Source organism: Vulpes lagopus, chromosome 11 (assembly GCF_018345385.1).
Source record: "Vulpes lagopus strain Blue_001 chromosome 11, ASM1834538v1, whole genome shotgun sequence".
NCBI lineage: Eukaryota > Metazoa > Chordata > Mammalia > Carnivora > Canidae > Vulpes > Vulpes lagopus.
In genome coordinates, this window is record NC_054834.1 from 49,494,327 (window position 1) to 49,513,317 (window position 18,991).

The 18,991-nt window shown below is 48.9% G+C and overlaps 1 protein-coding gene across 4 annotated transcripts; it reads right to left on the minus strand.

Moving 5' to 3' along the window:
- Position 1: 1 nt before the first annotated feature.
- On the minus strand, positions 2 to 18,979 carry SIRT3 (sirtuin 3). 4 transcript variants are annotated; one of them, XM_041773489.1, is made up of 8 exons: positions 18,846 to 18,977; positions 15,057 to 15,204; positions 13,945 to 14,136; positions 13,623 to 13,855; positions 11,785 to 11,885; positions 5,665 to 5,826; positions 2,411 to 2,620; positions 2 to 1,059 (listed from the first exon to the last, which is right to left on the minus strand). In XM_041773489.1, exons 1-8 carry the CDS (start codon positions 18,898 to 18,900, stop codon positions 1,039 to 1,041), a joined length of 1,122 nt encoding a protein of 373 aa, XP_041629423.1. In that variant the 5' UTR covers positions 18,901 to 18,977; the 3' UTR covers positions 2 to 1,038. The 4 variants fall into 4 exon arrangements, with proteins under 4 accessions (XP_041629423.1, XP_041629424.1, XP_041629426.1 ...); XM_041773490.1 differs by lacking the exon at positions 5,665 to 5,826; XM_041773492.1 differs by lacking the exons at positions 11,785 to 11,885; positions 13,623 to 13,855; positions 13,945 to 14,136; positions 15,057 to 15,204 and having other exon boundaries at positions 18,846 to 18,979.
- Positions 18,980 to 18,991: the final 12 nt, after the last annotated feature.

The window sequence follows — 18,991 nt, forward strand, 5'->3', positions numbered from 1 at the left end:
GTATGAGGAATTAATTTCATTCTTTTCAGAATTCTGCCCTTTTTCTACAACATTAGCCACATCTGTTTTTGAGGAGTCTGTTAAGTGTGCCATGGGCAGGGAAACGATGCCCAGCAGGAGGGACCACACGCAGGGTAGGAGCCAGCGATCAGGGATGTGTGCCTGAGTGGTGCTGTCCAAGCTGGGCCTTGCGGCAACCCCAGCACAAGGGGCCTCAACAGGAGCAAGAAGTGTGGGGTGAGCCAGGGGCCAGCTGAGGTTTTCTCAGAAACGCCTTCCACCACATAGAGGTTATTCCTGGGGGCGTTACTGGGAAGGCCTGCTGGGGAAGCTGAGGGGGAGGCATCCAGGTAGAGTGAACAAGGTACGATGCCCTTCAATGAGGGGTGCTGGGGCTCTGTGGGAAACGGCACTAGGCCCCACTCCAGGGTGAATCCAGGGGAATGTTCTCCATCCTTGAGTTATTCCAGGGGGGAGGAATGTCCACACACGCCCAAGGTCCCCTTTCTACATCCATTGTCAACACCCACATTCCCTTTGAGGAGACCACAGTGTTTACTTCATGCCAAAAATGAACAACGTTTCTCTAATTAAAGATAACCCCACAAAAGAGGCCAACAGGCTATAGGACCCTATTGTATTACTTCGGACCCAGGACAACGCCTTGGGAACAGCTGTGGCCACTCAGCCCAAGACCAGGTCTAAAGGACAGAAGCTGAGCCTGCCCTTCAGATGGAGACCTGGACACTGAGCAGATTCAGTCTGGGCTTCCTATTGGTCTGAGTTCAAGAGGGTCACTGTCAGAAGAAAGCTTTTGTTTGGCATCAAGAGCTTCAGATTGAAGAGTCAAACAGCAGAAAGATGCCGGCAGCTTGGCACCCATGATTGGGGTGGCCCACAGCGTGAGCAGAACATGACTCGGGCAGCCTCACACTCTTCCTCAGGTCCTGGTTCAGCCAAAATTGTTTACTCAGAGGTGGGCAGGGACTCCTTGGAACTGTTTCTGTTCCCAGGAGGGGTGGGGGACCAGCCATCATCCTATCCGTCCCGTCCATCGAGCTGGAACATGGAGGAGAAAGGGAATCAGTCCTGCAGATCTCGGCCTGGGTTCCAACTATTTAATCAAATAAAAGCTTTTCTGCCTCTGCCAATGCTGCTGTTGAGCCCAAGTAACACGACGCCAGCGGGGCTGGGCGGCAAAACACAGGGCTTCATTTAAGTAACCAGGTGAGATGTGCTGAAGCTCACAAGCTCAAAAATAGGCATTATTTGTGGAATTAACCCCAAGGTGGACTGCAGCTCATCCCTCGGTATTTCCTATTGGATAGCAACTTTTCGTATGCGTAAACCAAAGCCAGAACCCACTTTACATAAAATTATAAAGATTTTAATTACATCTTCACATAAGATTATAAAATCGCACAGACCAAAGTCTGTAGGACTTCTTCCAAAAGTCCTTGGGGGCCACTTGGAAATACGACGTCAGAGCCAGGAAGCTGCTAGGTGGATCTGACCAAAGCACCCGCTGCCTGTCCTCCTGATGTGCAAAGTATAGGCTCCGGAGCTACCTGCATTCTCTACTTCCCTAAAATGATCCAGCAATGTGACTTTGACATTTATAATGAGATAAGGGGTGATACTAGCCTACATCTTAGCCATTAGAGCCAAACTCTGGAATGGAGGAATAGAAAAAACAGCAGCCACAATGTCTAAAATGTGTGGAAGTCTCCTGGCCTTAATAAGCCTTATATTCTTTCTTTGGTTCAACTTGGTAAGAAAGCAGACTACAGCCAGAGGCTGGGGGCTTCTGCCCGGAAGGGTGAGGGGAAGGCCCGACCCTGGACCCGAGACCCCTGCCCCCCTGGGCGGTGTCACATGAGGATCCTCGGCAATGACTGGACTTCGAAAGCTTAATGCTGCCTCCTTTAGAAAATCAGCACTCACGCCAGGGCCACGCACGCTAACCGATTCTCCTGGGAAACTTCACTTGGAACAGGTTTGGAATCTCAGGAGCACCGAGCGTCTTTGGCTTTGCACCCACAGCAGACTGATACGGGCCAGCAGCTCTCGTGATCATCACAGGAACGCCTTCCCAGGGTGGGCTTCACCCCACACCAGCACACACAAGTTCAGCTCCTCAAAGCTCATCTCCGAGCCACACTCAGCCCGGAGCTAGCTGCTAGCGGTGCTTTAGAGGACCCAGCCAGTCTGCCCGCACCCAACCGCAGCTCCGCCGCAGGGGAACAGGCAGCCAGCGTCGCTCTTGTAAGCACACGGACAGCCTCGGACAGTGGCCGGGACTGGGTTAACACCGATGTGCGCTATTCCTGTCACTGTCTTAGCCAGCCAGGGCTCCACATCAGGGGCACCTGGACCCCAGAGCAGCGAAGACCCTGCTTGCAGTCTGTACCTTTTCAGTTTCCTGTTGGATGAGGTCCTGCAGCTCTTCTCTCCAGCCCAGAAGCTCCACCAGCCTTTCCACGCTGTGAACCACATCCCCCAGCTGGACCACATCCCTGCTGCGAGGACACCAGGCAAAGGGCCCCACCACGTCCCGGTTGATGAGCAGTCGGGGCACTGAGCTCCGCACAGCCTCAGACAAGCTGGCGAAAGGTTCTACCTGAAAAATTGCCCACATGTGAGGAGGCCAGCACCCACCTTGTCCTCCAAGCCCCGCAGGACACTTCATGCACAGCCTAAGGCTTTGAAAGGGCAGCTCAGACCGATGGTAAGGCCTTGGATACAGGGCACATACACCACCATTTCCTTTCTTCTAGTCACACAGCCTGGCCGGGCTCTAGGCCTGGGTCCCGCTATGCCTCTGTCCATGTCCTTCTGCTTCCCACACGTCCTGGCCTCTGCGGGTCTCCCTGCCCAGGCGCATCTGGGGTCCAGCAACTGCGCCCTCTCTTATCTGTCCTGCCCCACCACACACGTCTCCTCCCAGCAGCATCTCGTCTGTCTGCCCTCGCTCCTTGGGAGCAAGGACCTGGGCTCAGAGGGGGCTCCTGGGGCGCCCACAGGGGTGGATGCCCCACCTCTGCACACTCTCCACCATTCAGACTTCTAGGGAGTCCCAACTCGGTGCCTTTGGGCTGCTTCATCCAGCTCCCAAGTGAAATTTCCATTCAGGAGCAATAATATAAGAAAGAGATAATTGAGACTGGCTTATTATCTGGGAGGAAAATGCTCAATTCCTGCCTTCGCTGAAAAAATTTCGGGTGAGTGAAAGAAATGTTACGTGATTTACATGTAAACAAAACAATTCTTAAAGAAAACTTAAGTTTTATAAGTAAAGGTAGGAAAGGACTCTTAAGGCCTGATAAGTCAAGTCAGATGAGACAAAGGAAAGTCATGATAGATCTGACTACATAATACTATCACATTATTATCTACATAAAAATACGACGTAGAAAATAATTTTTAAACCTCATCACCATAAACTGCAAGCATTTTACAACATGTGACAAATATTGCTAATTGCTAAACTAATTTTAAACATTTTATATCATTTATGGATTTATATTGCTAATTTAATGACTAAGAAAAAAAAAAGGATGAAAATGAGCAAGAGATACAAATATGCAATCCAAAGAGAATACAGTGGTTAATAAAACATGAAAAGATGAACTTCACTATTACAGAAATGTGAGATCTCCCTCTCCTCCTCCCTCTCTCTCTCTCTCTCTCTCACACACACACACACACACACAATTTCTAGCCAAATCAGATGGATAAACTTAAACACAGGTAATGTTTGCTGTTGGGGAGGATGAGGAAAATGGCCACTCATATACGACCGGTGACAGTTTATGTAGTGTATTTTTCTGGAAGGCAACTTCTCAGTATTTACTGAGGTACTCATGTGAATGTCTGAACATATGTACACTTGGGTTATTCACTACATCATTATTTTTAATATAAAATCTATATACTTTATTTTTGTTGCCCATCAATAGAAATTTGCTTAGTTATTCATCCATCATCCCTTATCATAAAACTCTGGGGGCTGGGTATGTTCCAGAATTCAGAATATTTCAGATTTTAGAAAACATCATTTGGTTTACATACAATTATTATGTCACAACTCAGTGGGATCTGGAGGAGCAATTAATAATCAAGTTTATTGCTGAGTATTTCTTCCACACAGCATATGAGATGAAGTTGGAGCAATATTGCAGATTACTCGGTGCTAGAGACAAGCACTCTGATTGGGGGGTCCCAGCAGGGACACTGGGCGCTAACAAGGTAGTTGGTCTCTATGCAGGGTGCTGCCCCACCTCTGGTTAAAGGTCACCACAAGGTGCAGCAGAGAAGCTGTGAGGACACCGCATAACACTCGCGGTGCTGGAGGGGGTGGAGGGATTCCTTCCTTCGCCCTCGATCTATGTGATGTATGAACACTGCCCTCTGTGGCGTTACCTGGCCACCCGCCATCGCCACCCGGACCACCACCTGCAGGGTCTCCAGCAGCTCTCCCCGCCACAACACCCGCGGGGTCAGGGGTCAGTGACCCTGTCACTGTTGCCCTCTGCTCACTCACTCCATGTGGCTGTGGCCACTGCGCAGTGCCTGCTGCCAGACACCCTCAGCTGACACGTGCATCCCCTTCTGCCCTCAGCTCCGGGGTCCCCTTCCTGACAGTCATGGAAACCAAGCTGATGTCCCAATCAGTTCCTAACCCTTCCCAGCCTTCCTGTCCCACTTGTTATTTCACCCATAACATGTGTCAGCACCTAACACTGTGTCACGTGCTTGCAACATTGTACTGTCTGTCCAAGGCCCTACAACAGGGCCCGGCACACAGCGGGCGCATTTGCTGGATGAATGCACCTAACTCTAGGCCTCCGTGGCCAACCGGGGCCCTGAGCACAGGCCTTTCTGGCGCTTCTGCTCCTCGGCACCGGCACTCAACCAGGCAGAGCTCATCGCAGGGTCACGTTTGTTGCTCTTGTCACATCCTGAGCTTTAGATCTAGAGGTAGAGCTTCTAGAATGTGTCCACAGGTGTGTCCTAGGTACCTCAAACACAATTGTACAGAACTGAGCTCAGAACCCTCCCTCCAAATACCTTGTTACCAAAAAAAGGCCTGAGTGCCCACAGACACACCCAGACCACTCCATCTCCTGTCCCCAAGTCCAGCCGTTCTTCTCTTTGCCCTCTCTCATGGTCACATGATCTGACCGGGCCCACAGCCTCACCTTCATGAGAACCCACCTCCCAGGCATCTCCTTCAATCCCCACTCCCCAGCGGGTTCTGGGACCTTGAGCACTGGCTAAGCCCCTAGCTCAACCACTTCAAGCCCACCGCTTCTAGCACAAAACCAGCCTCTGTGATGTGGCCTGGTAAGTCGTCCTGCCCTACTCTCCAGGTCCCTCCTTTCTCCCTTCCCTTACACACCCTGCCCCACCCATGCTGATGGTGCCTCCAAAGCTGAGCACCCTCCCTCTTCCCCATTCTGCCCAGACTGCCAATCCCTTGGCCAGGAATACCTCTGCTTCCCGACCAGTTGAGCCTACTCATCTTCCGAAGCTAGGACGCCAGATGTGAAGGCTCCAAAGAGTAGCTGGTGCCACCCCCAGCAGCCTCACCTCCTCGGCCCTGTCCTTATAGCCTCCCCTGCCCCCTGCACACTCAGTCCACCACTGGACCTGCTGACAAACCTCCAGGGAGGTCCCGAGGATGAGCAGCAGATCTGCCATTGGGAAATCAAGTACATGCAGCAGGAACCTCTGAGGCAGTGTCTCCCCAAAGAACACGATGTCAGGCTTCACAACGCCAGTGCACACTGGGCAGCGGGGGATCTTGTCCATGCTCACGTCGGCCTGTGCAACACACATAGACAACAGGCCAAGGACAATGTCACGACATACTCAGGCTGCCAGACGGGAGGGGGCGGGGTGGGGAGTGCACTTGCTGTGAGGAGCACCAGGCGACGTATGGAGGTGAGTCACTAGATCGTACACCTGAAACTAATGTAACACAACACTGTACGTTACCTAATTTAAATAAAACTTTTAAAAAGACTGCTTTTACTAAGAAGTTTTCAAACATTCACAACAGCCGAATAATGAACCCAGATTTGGCATTTATTGACATTTTGCCAATTTTGTTTCAATGGCTCCCTGAAACTGGGGACACATTGGAGTATTTGAAGGTGCATCTTGAAGAGCCCACGATATCTAGCACATGTAACGCCAGGCTGTGCCCTTCAGGGGCTTATCAGAGACATTCAGATGCTAAGGAAATACTCAGTATGTGACACAGTCCTCAGGAGGTACTCTGCAGGCATTTGGCCTACACTAGACATGATTCAATGAGAAAGCTGGTATAAAGTTTGTCCCTGATTGAAGTGATCATGACATCACCCTAGACCTGGAAGGCATTCAAGCAGGAGCTGTAAGCAGCGTTGCCACAGACCACTAGCTTGCAGGCCAAGGTGAGGTAGACGCAAATCACTGCTCTGACCTAAGATGCCTGTGTTCATGTGCTGGGCTGGGTGTCAAAGGAAGGAGCCTAAGAACGAGGACACCAGCTTCCTAAGACAAACCTTCCTGGCCCTGTCTTAGCAAGCTGAGCCCAGCCAGAACCAGCAGACACAACAGACCAAGGAGACACTACTCAGAGACTTCAGATACTATTAGAGACACAGTAAGGCCATTTTGTGTTTAATTTTTTTTTTTTTTAAAGGGTTTGAAGTATCTGTTGGGGATAGAAAACTATAAAAAACAATGTAGTGGATTTGAAAAAGAACCAAAGAGAACTTCCAGTAATAAAAGTAACAAAAATTAGGAAGGCATTATTGTGATGAGCACTGGGTGTTGTATATAGGTGATAAATCACTAAATTGTACTCCTGAAACTGATACTATGCTATATGTTAACTAACTAAATTTAAATAAGAATTAGGAAGAAAAAAATGATGCAAGTAATTCAGATCTGGAAATGAGCCCACAGCTGATTGAGGTTTCGCATCTCATTAAACCTTTTTCCAAACAAAAAACAGTAACAAAAATTAGCACTCAGTGTTAGAACCTTATTTTATACAACAGAATAGAAGGTTGGTAAACTGGAAAATAGATCAAAGGACATTATTCAGAACACAGCACAGAGAAGCAAGATGGAACACAGAAGAGCCACGGGTAGGAGCGTGAGGTCTCATGGGAGTTTAAGTAGAGCTCCACAAGGGAGGTGAAGGAGTGGAAGATGCAATCGACATCTGAGAGGCAACAGCCAGGGATTTTTCCACTAATGATGAAAACCACAGATTCAGAAAGCCCTATAAATTTTAAGCAGAATAAGTAAACAAAAGGAAATCCATATGGAGAGGTACCCCAGTAACAGTGTAAAACTCTAAAACTCCAAAGACAAAGAAAAAAAGATTTAAAAATAAGCAGAGAACAGATACAAACTGATTCTAAAGTTTATATGGAAAGCAAAAGACCAGAATAGCCAACACAATATTGATGGCAAAGAACAAGACTGACACTATCTGACTTCAAGACTTATTATAAAAAGCCACAGGAATCAGGACTGTGGCTCTATTGTAGGGAGAATAGATCAGGGGAACAGAACAGAGAGGCTGGAAGTACCCTCACACAAATACAGTCAACTCTTCTTTGACAAAGGACCAAATCTCATCTCTTCAACAAATGGTGCTGGACATTATGAAAATTAATAAAGGGAAACCCTGCTAATGTGGATTCAGGAGGTCGGAAGGAGCCCTACTGCTCAAACATCAATCACACGAAGAAGTGTGAACTACAGACCCAACAGAAGAACCCTCAACAGGAAGAACCATCAACGGCAGGTCCCAACAGGGGAAGATGTGCACCTCCCCCCTACAACAAATTGGCTACCCCAGCGATCAGCTGGTGAGACACCATCATTCCCCAGACCTGTCTCTCAAGCCCCTCCCTACTCCTTCCTCTCCATCAAATGTCCCTCTCCTTTGTTGTTTGGACGTGCCTACGGTTTTGTCATAGCTTGCTTGTCCCAAATTACAATTTTCCACTCTCCTGAATAAACCCATTTTGTTGGTAAAATAGCTGGCAGTGTTATTTTTAAGGAAAACGTTACCTGGTGTCAGAAGTGGGACGCAGGCAGCTACCTCCAGCGGCTCTGAGGCTGGTGAGGACACACACAGGTGCCAGTCCCCACAGACCTGGTCAGGCTTGCTGCTCTCTTGCCGGCCCTGGGGTTTGAGAATAAGTTGTCTCCTGGACGTGAGCTTCACTCTCTGTTCTGAGTTCTCCAGCCTTTATTCAGGACCTGTTTTAAGGCTTTGTCCTTCCTGAGAGTACTTGTTTGGCCTTTGGTCTGACTCCTTTCTAGAGCTAGGCTGTTCCTACTGGAACTGTGCCATTTAGACATTGTTCTCTTCCCTCTAGAGAAAAGCCTCTGGGAAGTGGGATCCCAGCGATCAAAATGCTATGAGGACGGCCTTGCCCCCACACTTCTGGGACCTCAGCCAGTTCTAGGTTTCAGAATGGTGGCCCCTCCTCGTGTGCATTCTTAACTAAATGGACTGACTCAACCAAAAGGCATTTACAACCTCAACAGCCATCATGAGGAACCTCTCATCTCCCCAAACTGACTTTTCTCACAATGGAATTGGACAGCCATGGCTGGAAACTTGTCAACACTGAATTGGATGCTTATTTTAATTGGTACCTCGAGGCTTCCAAACATTTTTAGGATTCAAAGTTTGTTTGCCTCAGTTAATTTAGAAATAGTATTTTGCAAAGAGGCAAACAACTGTAAGAAGTCAACGGGGCTTCTGAGGCCTCTTCCCCTTCCCATCCTCTTTGTCTCCTGACAGGTGTGGCCACCTTATACTCGGGCCCTGCCTCTGGAGCCTTTTCCCTCTTCCCTTGGCACTGGCCCTCCCCTCCCTTATACCCATTCCTCCTTTTAATCCTTTCACTGAGCTTCCCTTTATCTCCAAACCTCTCCCCACCCCTCCTCTCCTGACCCTATTAACACCTACCCCTCTAAAGTAAACTCTGCTGGAGGTCCAAATGAACGCCAAATGGCTTATGCTGCCCAGACTAAGGCTGAATTTGGAGCTGTACTGAAACAATTTCCCAAAGTGACTGAGGACCCTATACGTTTGCTGAAGATTTAACACAGTTATTCAAACTTACTGATCTGATTTCTCAGATTTGTATCAATTGGTCCACATGCTTGCTGCTGAGGGTCAGACCAAACACTGGATGAAACCAGCTCAATGGGAGCACCCTGAAAGGGATTGAGAGAAACAGATGCCTAAGTTTTGGCAAAGTGCTAGAACTCGCTAGAAATCTCCACCAAAGGATTACAGTACCTCTTCCTAAGCCTGCTTACTGGACAGGATTCAAGCTTGCGCAGAAAAGCCTGATGAAAATGTTCATGACTATACAACTGACACCACACTGTCTTCAAAGAAAATTCTTCCTTTAGATGCTAAATTCACCCAGGTAGCCTTTAACTCTACTTATTAATGAGCTGAACCAGCATCTTATGGGAAACTGTACACTCCAGGTTTATTTAATTTGGCAAACCACCTCTCTGGCATCCTAGATGAGTCACCTAAAAGAAAGACCACTATCATTCTCAATTTTCACTCTAGTAAATGGAGGCCTCTAAACAACCAGCTCTCCCCATGCCAGCTCCCCCCACCCCACTTGTTTCTGCTGCTTTTTAAAAAAGATTTTATTTATTTATTCATGAGAGACAGAGGGAGAGGGAGAGAGAGAGAGAGAGAGAGGCAGAGACACAGGCAGAGGGAGAAGCAGGCTCCATGCAGGGAGCCTGATGTGGGACTCGATCCCGAGTCTCCAGGATTAGGCCCTGGGCCGAAGGCAGGCGCTAAACCGCTGAGCCACCCAGGGATCCCCTCTGCTGCTATTACACAGAGCAAGAGTTGCAGCAAATGACTTTTCAGAGATAACACCAAAGGCACAATTCATGAAAGAAAAATATATTAGACCTCATTAAAGTGAAAAACCCTGCTCTGTGAAAGACACTGTCAAGAAAATGAGAAGACAATATTTGCAAAGAAGAAGAAAATATTTACAAAAGACATCTGATAAAGGATTGTTATCCATAATATACAAAAAATTCTTAAAACTCAACAATAAGAAAATGATCAACCTAATTTAAAAATGGGCCAAAGACCTGAGTAGTCAGCTCACCAAAGATGATGCATAGATAGCAAATGAGCATTTGAAAAGATACTCCACATCATATATCACCATGGAATTGCACATTAAAACAACACAATACCATTACACACCTATCAGAACAGCCAAATTCTAGAACATGGACAAAACCAAATGCTGTGTGCTCTTATTCACTGCTGGTGGAAATAGAAAGTGGTACAGCCACATTGAAAGGCACTAAACATGCACCGACCATACAATCCAGCACTCATGTTTCTTGGTATTTACCAAAGATGCTGAAAAGTCATGTCCATGCAAAAATATCGCATGTGGATGTTTATAGCAGCTTTGTTCATAATTGCCAAAACACAGAAGCGGCCAAGATGTCCTTTAGTAGATGAATGGATAACTAAGGCCCAACCACACAAGGGAATATTATTCAACACTAAAAAGATGTGAGCTATGAAGGCATGAAAAGACGTGGAAGAAACTTAAAGGCATCTAAGTGACGGAAGTCAGTCTGAAAAGGCTGCATATGTATGAGTCCAACTCTGCAATTCTGGAAAAGACAAAACCATGGAGACAGTAAAAGGATCAGTGGTTCCCCAGGGTTGTGTAGCAGGGGTTAACTGATTAGTGGGTACAGAGTTTTCCTTTGGGGTGATGAAAATGTTCTGGAATCAGACTGAGGTAGTAGTTGCATAACACTGGGAAATATATTAAATGCTAATGAATTGTACACTTTAAAATGTTTAATTTTATGGTTATGTGATTTTCAGCTCATTAAAAAACAAAACATATGCCTCATCAATATTTCATAGTTTCATCTTTATTTAAGATTTTCCAGTCTATCCTATTCTGATTGTAGAAACCCATCCTACAGAAACATCCCCAGAAGTACACAAACCCTTGTGTACTTGAGCACAGGTATAATTGATGCATTAAACCTAATAGTAAAAATAACAAACATCAAAAAATACCCCACAGTAGGTGAATGGCTACATGATAACACTCCGGTTACTAAAAATAGTAAGCAAAGCTGTAGTTATTGAGACAGACATCCATGAAGTTTTGTTCTATAACAAAGCAGGTTGTAGAACATTAACCCTAATAATCCTATTACTGGGGAGCCTGGGTGGCTCAGTCGCTTAAGCGCCGCCAACTCTTGGTTTCAGCTCAGGTCATGATCTCAGGATCAGTCTCTGTGTTCAGTGGGAAGTTGGCTTGAGATTCTCTCTCCCTCTCCCTCTGCCCCTCTTGCTCATGTTCTCACCAATAAATTTTTATAAATTTTAATAATCCCATTAATAAAAAATTGTCACTGTGTAGTGTAAGGATACAGACACGGCCATGTACGTTTAGATATGCCTTTTTTTTTTTTTAAGGTTTAGAACATTATACACTAAACTGTTAAGAGTGGGCTATAGAAACTCCCTATAGGTTGAAGGGAGATATGTTTTTCCCTACATATTTCTTAATTTTTTACAAGTGTGTATTACTTTTCCAATCTGAAAATAAAGAAAAGCACTCCACAGCTTTATAGTTCTGGTGTCTTCCAATACAATGCTCAAAAATGTCACTATTCCAGATCACTCCCACTGCAAAGTGCAGAAGGGAGAGAACCGTCAGCGTGACAACTCACCCAAATGTCCTTCCCTGAGGAGGGTCTTCGGCAGACAGTGCACGTGGCGGAGGCGAAGGATCCATGAGCTTCAACCAGCTTTGAGGCAGGGATCCCAGATACTGAAATTCAAACCAAAGCTAAGTGCTGCTGGCCCCAGGGTGGGCGCACAAGCCCCAGTGCATAAACTCTGAACTTGGCAGACCCCAGAGGGAGTCACAGCCTTCAGTGCAAGCCTGGCTGTCCGTGCCTCCCCCACCTACAGATGATGTCCCACTGACCAGAATGAGCACCAGGAATGAGGGCTTCCAGACGGAGCAAAATTACGGTAAAACAAAGCCTGTCAACAAGTTTGCTATAAACTCAGATAAAATTACATCTGATACCTAGGGAAAAATTACCTATTCCATAGAGACCAAGCAAAAGTGAAAAAACTATACAGGGGCACCTGCGTGGCCCAGTCAGTTGAGCATCTGACTCTTGATTTTGGCTCAGGTCATGATCTCAGGGCCGTGGTGTTGAGCCCCAGGCAGGCTTCACACTCCATGCTCCACGGGGAGTCAGCTTGGGGTTTTCCCTCTCCCTCTCCCTCTCCCTCTGCTTCTCCCCCGACGGGTACATGCACGCCTGCTCTCATACTCTCCCTCAAGAAAACTATATAAAGACAGTAGCTTCCAAAAAACTGCAGAAAAACAAAGGTAACTTTTCGTGACAGTTCCCTGTTCCCACTGCCAGCCACTGAGCTGTGTGTGGGCAAGCAGCCCCAGCCACAAGTGGCTTCCACTGTTCCCGTTATTGTCAAAACCTCCATATGCTAAAGCCACAGCCAGATGCCCCCACCTTCCCACAAGGCCTGTCCTACTCCATCTCCAGAAAAGATCATCCCCGTGGGGTATCCACTGCTGCCTATATAGTTCCAAGCTGCAGAACCCTTCCAGCAAGGAATCATTTTCCTGGAGTCCAGGAATGACTCCTTTTTTCAAATCACAAGATGCTAAGTCAGCTCTAACAGCACCCATCAGCAGCATCGATGCCCATAAGAGAAAGGCTCGGTGAGTGTCTCTCTAAGATGCAGCTTCTGTGAACTACTGGTTGTGGCTGCTATCGACACAGTCAGAAATCATTACACATCCTGTTTGATAATACTAAGGCATTAATAGTGGTCTCTCTGTGGACAATGGCATCGTAATTATATTTTAAAAGTCTTGGGGCAGCCCGGGTGGCCGAGCGGTTTAGCGTCACCTTCATCCCAGGGTGGGATCCTGGAGACCCGGGATCGAGTCCCATGTCGGGCTCCCTGCATGGAGCCTGCTTCTCCCTCTGCCACTCTCTGTGTATGTGTGTCTCTCATGAATAAATAAATTTTAAAAATCTTTAAAAATAAATACATAAAAGTCTTTACCTTTTAGAGATAACCAGTGAAGTACTTATAGACTATCTATAGATTATGATGTCAGGGATTTGCTTCAAGATAACCAGGGGTGAGAGAAAAGGTGGGGGTAGGAAGACACAGATAAAGCAAGGACTGGCTATGATGAAGGCATGGGGGTTTATTACATCCCTCTCTTTATTTTTATGTGCTCAAAAAATGTCATAATAAATTTCTTTAAACAAAATCACCCTACCAGATTAGCAAAACTAGAAGCTCCTGACGTCAATTTTAGTTCTGTCCAAAACTCACAGCCCAGCAACTATGCCAGAACATCAGGTCCACCAATGAGATCCCAACAGTGACTCTTAGACACATGGTGCACTTTTTGTCAGGGACAGTGGCATCACTAGTTGGCTTGAAATCAACTAGAGGACAGGCACCCAAGCCTTCTGTGCAGAGAGGAGGTGGCGACAGGCGGAGAGCTCACCTCTCTCGAGCCCGTCGATATTCTGCGTGTAGAGCCGCAGAAGCAGCCCCTTGTCGTGGAGCAGTCGGAGGAAGTAGTGTATGATGTTGGGCCTGTAGTTCTTAAGGTACAGCTCCTTGGCCAAAGTGAAAAAGGGCTTGGGGTTGTGAGAGAAGAAAGCCAGCTCAAAAACAGCCTCGGGGTATGGGAGGTCATACTGCTGCAGGTTGCTATAGAGGCCGCTCCCAGGAGACCTGCGAAGAGGAGCAAGAGGCTCTGAGCCCTGAAGAAGAGGCAGGGCCATGAGGCAGACCGGGGTGCCAAGGGAGGAGCTGCTGGGCACCTGAAGTCCGGAATGCCGCTGGGCGTGCTGATGCCAGCCCCCACCATGACCAGCACCCTCTGGCAGGCTCTGGCTCGAATCAGTTCTGCTATATCCTGCAGAAAAAGCTTCTCCTTCTTATGGTCACCTCCGCTTCCAAAGATGCTTGAGGTTCTAGTGGAAAAAGATATGGGTCTTCTTCCGCCTGTAATGCTGACAGAAAAAGAGAGTGGCCAGGTGACCAGGGACTGTCAAGCTCATGCTAGCCCTCCTACCACCCCCAGCAATGAGAATGATAAGACACCTCCCTCCTGCGCCCCAAAATGACCACTTTTCTCATCATGGGTGACTACTGGGTTACAAGAGAAAGAAGTGTCAACTCAGAAATCAAAACTTATTTGGGAGCAAAAAATTCAGATTACTTGGAACTGTGCAAACAAGAGATGTATCATCTCTTAATTCCTGCTATCCAGTGCCAGCACTAAGAGAACAAGGGTCCACACCAAAGGTGTAGGGGCTTAGTGGGGGCTCTGGGTGTGCTCTCTGTAGAGACATACACTGCAGCATACCCGGGATGTGACAAATACACAGTGACATTTAAAGAAAGCCAATGTCTCAGACTTCACACCAAATATCATCAGGAGGAAAAATGGGTTCGAGACCATTCCAGAAAGAAACACTCATGCTCTGACTGCAGTGGGTAAACTCAGCTCAGGTTCTCTCTGCAAACCACTGGAAGGTTTCTCAAGTCACCCCCAGGAGCCAGGAGCCGAGACGCTCACAAGGCTATGGTATTAGGGACATTGGATGGTCTTCTGTAGGAAAAGAGAGCAAAACACAATGAACAAATCACAGGCTTCAGCAGGACCTCAGGACTTATAAAATATGACTCAATAACCAGGAAAGCAACAGGAAGAAACAAAAGTAGTATGAGGAACACAAAGCCTGTCTCGTCTCTGAAAATGTCCCACTGCAGTGAGTCTGCAGCCATGGGAGGTATGTGTCACTAGAGCCTCACCTCATACAGGCCTGGAAGGGCCTCTGGGCTTACTGCTCTGCTCTTAGGGCCCCTGCCTGGCGTCTGACCAAGCTGCACGACTTCTTCATCTCCTGTTATCATGCTGGCAACTCACCCAGAGTTCAGGACTGCCAGCTCCACTGCACAGGGCGCCTTTCTCACACCCCAAAGACTGGCAGCCCCCATGTCCATTCTTCCGGGAGAAGGCCGTTGATGACCCTCCCCCAGGACATCTCTGACTCCAGTATAGAGACTCCTCCACCCTGATGGGAAAAGAGATTCAACAAATGGAATTGACAACCCTCCTCAAATGAGTGACGAATCCAAAGTGAATACAGACATAAAGACAGGAAACTGACAGCACTTCTTTTACTCATTTGTGATGCAGGCAAGAAATAAGCACCCTAAAAGCGCATTGTCAAATACACATCAGAACAATTCAGGAGTATGAATCTTCTAGAAGTATGGCCCCAACTCACTCTCCTGTTTGCTCCTTGTCTGTTGTAATCCTTTGCTCCTTACAGAACCGGCACTGCAAGCTCTGTGCAGACCCACCCAGTGGACACACGGTCAGTGAGGCTTTCCCTGAAACTCTCTGCTCCCCACCCTAACACACCATATCCCCCCCCCCCAGTGACAATTCCAGCTCCATGCCCTCTTATATACCCCCTTTCCAACCAAATAAAAGGGCCCCCTGGTTCTTGTCTATGTCTTAAACCCAGCTCCCTCTGCCCTGAAAAGACCTTTCTTCCCCCTCAGTATGTCCAAATCTCCCACAGCCAAGGCCAGGACCAAATGCCACCTCCTTCGTGAAGCTGCTGCTAAACCCCAGTGAGCAATCACTTTGCCCTCATTTGATTCCCTGCTTCTTCAGGGAGGCTCACATCCCTCCCTTCCCGCGGTGGCCCTGCACGGCACCTCGCACACTCTACCCTGGGGTCAGGTACTTGCTGCTCACAGCCCACTTGCTTCTGGGTTGCTGCTTTGCCCACCACATAAAGCATCATCTTGGTTTTCAAAAGAATGGATTTCTGAAACGTATGTACCAGAGAAAAGGGAGGAGAACAAAGGAAGGTGCGCATGCAGAGCCAAAGGACAGTCAGAGCCCTAGCTTGCTGCTAGTCTCACCAGGTCACTCACACATCCCGAGCCTTGGCTGCTAGTGCCAAGAGCAAGAAATGATTCTCACAGTCTTGCTCGAGAAGACCTATAGCTATAGATCTTTTCCTCAGAAAGTATAGGAAGTACACACAGCACGGAAAACAGTGCCTCCCCCTTCTTCTCCCCACTCCTGCAGAGATGCCCACAGACCTTGAAGAAGTTGTGCTGCATCAGAGATTTCCGTAAAAGCACCTACCAAGCAGTTTTTCTGAGTGCAAGTTTCTAAGTCTCCAAAGGAGATTTTCTAGTGAAGACTGGCTGGATGGTCAGGAAGAGAAGGTGCTTTGGCCACAGCCACAGCTGTTAAACGCCCCATGTCACTCAGCATCTGGAACAACCCTTCCCCTACAGTCTTCACCCAAACATTTACTGAACTCCTCCTACATGCAAGTTATTAGGAAAAACATAAAAGGAATTAAAGGGAAATTGTGATATTGTGATTTATAATAAATACGTTTTTGATCTTCATCCCCAAACCCTCGGAATTTCTAAGATCAAAGGGCACATCTCTTGCAACCATGGCTGGTCTCTTGTCCTCAGTTGCGGAGATCCCCCAGAGCTGTGGAGGTAAGGTGGGCTCCCGTCTTACGTACCCAGCCCCTACCCACCCCAGCTGGGTATATGTTCATGAGGGGACTTTGGGAAGGTCCTAAGGATGGGGGCTGGGGGCCAGGGCCAACCAACTGTGATTGGAGGGTTGGAGCCTCCATCAAAACTCGGGGGGGGGGGGGGGGGTCAGAGGGCTTCCAGGTCAGTGAACCGCCTGCCCAGGCCCCTGGGCCCCAAACTCCAGGAGGCAGAAGCGACCAGGGACCCCTGCAGACCTCACCCCATGTATCCCTCCACCTGGCCTCTCATTCAGTCAATAAAACTGCAATCCACTTGGTCAGCTGGTCTCCCGAGGTCTGTGAGCTGCTTCAGCAAATGAACGAAACCAGAGATGACCCTGAGGACCCGGCTCCATAGCCGATCAGTCGGAAGCACAGGAGACAAGCTGGTTGGTGTATGAACTGGGGGCTGTCTTGTGGGAGTGCGTCCCTCACCCGTGGTGCTCTCTAGACCGGAATGGGGTTCACCTGCTGGGACATCGGTCAGCGCAATAAAGGGCCCTGGGATGAACAGAAGATCGCTCGGCATCCCTTAAACTCCTCACCGGTACTTGTAGTAGCTGTAAGACGGCATCACGCAGATGCACCGGTCCTGAAGCATTAATCCGCTGCTGCGCACCTAAGGTACTTTAACCGCTGTGCGCCCACGTCATCCCCACGCCCGCGTTCGGTCCCCAGGCAGAACCGGAAGAACGGGCGGCGCCGAACGCGCGGCGGACACCAGCAGGGGGCGCTCCCCCCCCCTTCCCGCAAACGGAGGAAGCCGGGCTTCGCGGCGCCGGCCAGAGGAAGGCGGGATCCTCCAGCACAGGCGCCCCAGCCGGGGAGAGCCAGTCACAGCCCAGCGGGGAGAGCCCAGCCAATGAGAGCCCAGCCCAGCTAGTGAGAGCCCAGCCCAGCCAATGAGAGCCCAGCACAGCCAGTGAGAGCCCAGCGCAGCCAATGAGAGCCCAGCACAGCCAGTGAGAGCACAACCCAGCCAGTGAGAGCCCAGCACAGCGGGGAGAGCCCAGCCAATGAGAGCCCAGCACAGCCAGTGACAGCCCTGCCCAGCCAGAGAGCACAGTTCCACCGATGAAAAGCCACTACACTTCCAGCTCCGTTTATTCCAAAGGATCTTTTTTTTAATTATTCCCAAGCCCCACCCCCTTCTTCTCTAAAAGAGCATTTCGGTCCTCTGTTTCGGGAACTCGCCTACGGTTTTGCCATAGCTTTCTTCCTTGAATGGCAGAGAACTGAATACTAAATACATCTATTTTGCTGGCAAAATAACAGGTTTATTTCTAAGGTCAACAGCAAGGATCCCAAAATGTACAATTACTGCATAGAAGGGTATGAACATATGCTAGTAGAAGTATTAATTGCACATTTATTGGGGGCAAAAAAACCCAAAAACGTATGTGCCCTGAGGCTCAGGAGTTCCACTACGTTTATCCAAAAAGTGGGTGTAAACAATACACCCGAGCATTATTTGTAATAACTAATTTCAATAAAAGGAAGATTAAATACATCAGGAAACCTCAATCGAATGGAATTTTACAGATCACCCCCAACCTGGGACGGGATGGTGGGGCATCCTCAGTTTCCCGCAGAGACTGGCAGTGGGAGACTCCGAATGGTCAACGCCCAAGAAGTCCAGGCTCCATCTCGACCCCTCTCTGCGGGGACAGAAGCAACAGGTCCCTCTTCCCTAACTGTACGCTCCCCCCATAAGGTGAGGCAGAGTCTGGGGAGCTCTTCGTTGGGGTAGATCTGGTGGTTCGAATAAAAACAGTCGTGGGGAAAAAAGAAGTCTACAAATTAGTGTAAACGACTGAGGAAGCATTTATGTTTTGAGATGAAAGCAAGCGCAAGACCTACTGTCTAGTAGAACCAGCGAGCTGCACTCCAGAATCCGAGTGTCAACAACGAACACACAAGTGCGGCCTGTGCACATGCAAAGCGCCGTAGAAAGCAGCCAAGCGCTGCCACGGTGACCTCTGGAACACCCCGGGCGCGTGACAGTACTTAGCTCCTGCAGGTTCTCGGGTCCCACCGACCGCGCGAGGACAGAGCCGAACCCCGCCGGCTCTGCAAGCCCGGCCCGCGCCCCCCTCGCGGCTGCCAGCCGCCGGGCCGGACCGAGGCCCACTCACCTGCCGGGCCCCAGAGCCCGAGGGCCGCGAGAGCAGGCCGAGCGCACCGCGTCATGGCCCCGCTCCGCCGCCGCCCGCCCGCAGCCTTGACCCCAGGGCGCAGGTCCGCCCCGCCCCGCGAGCCAGGCTGGGGCGGACGCCAGGCG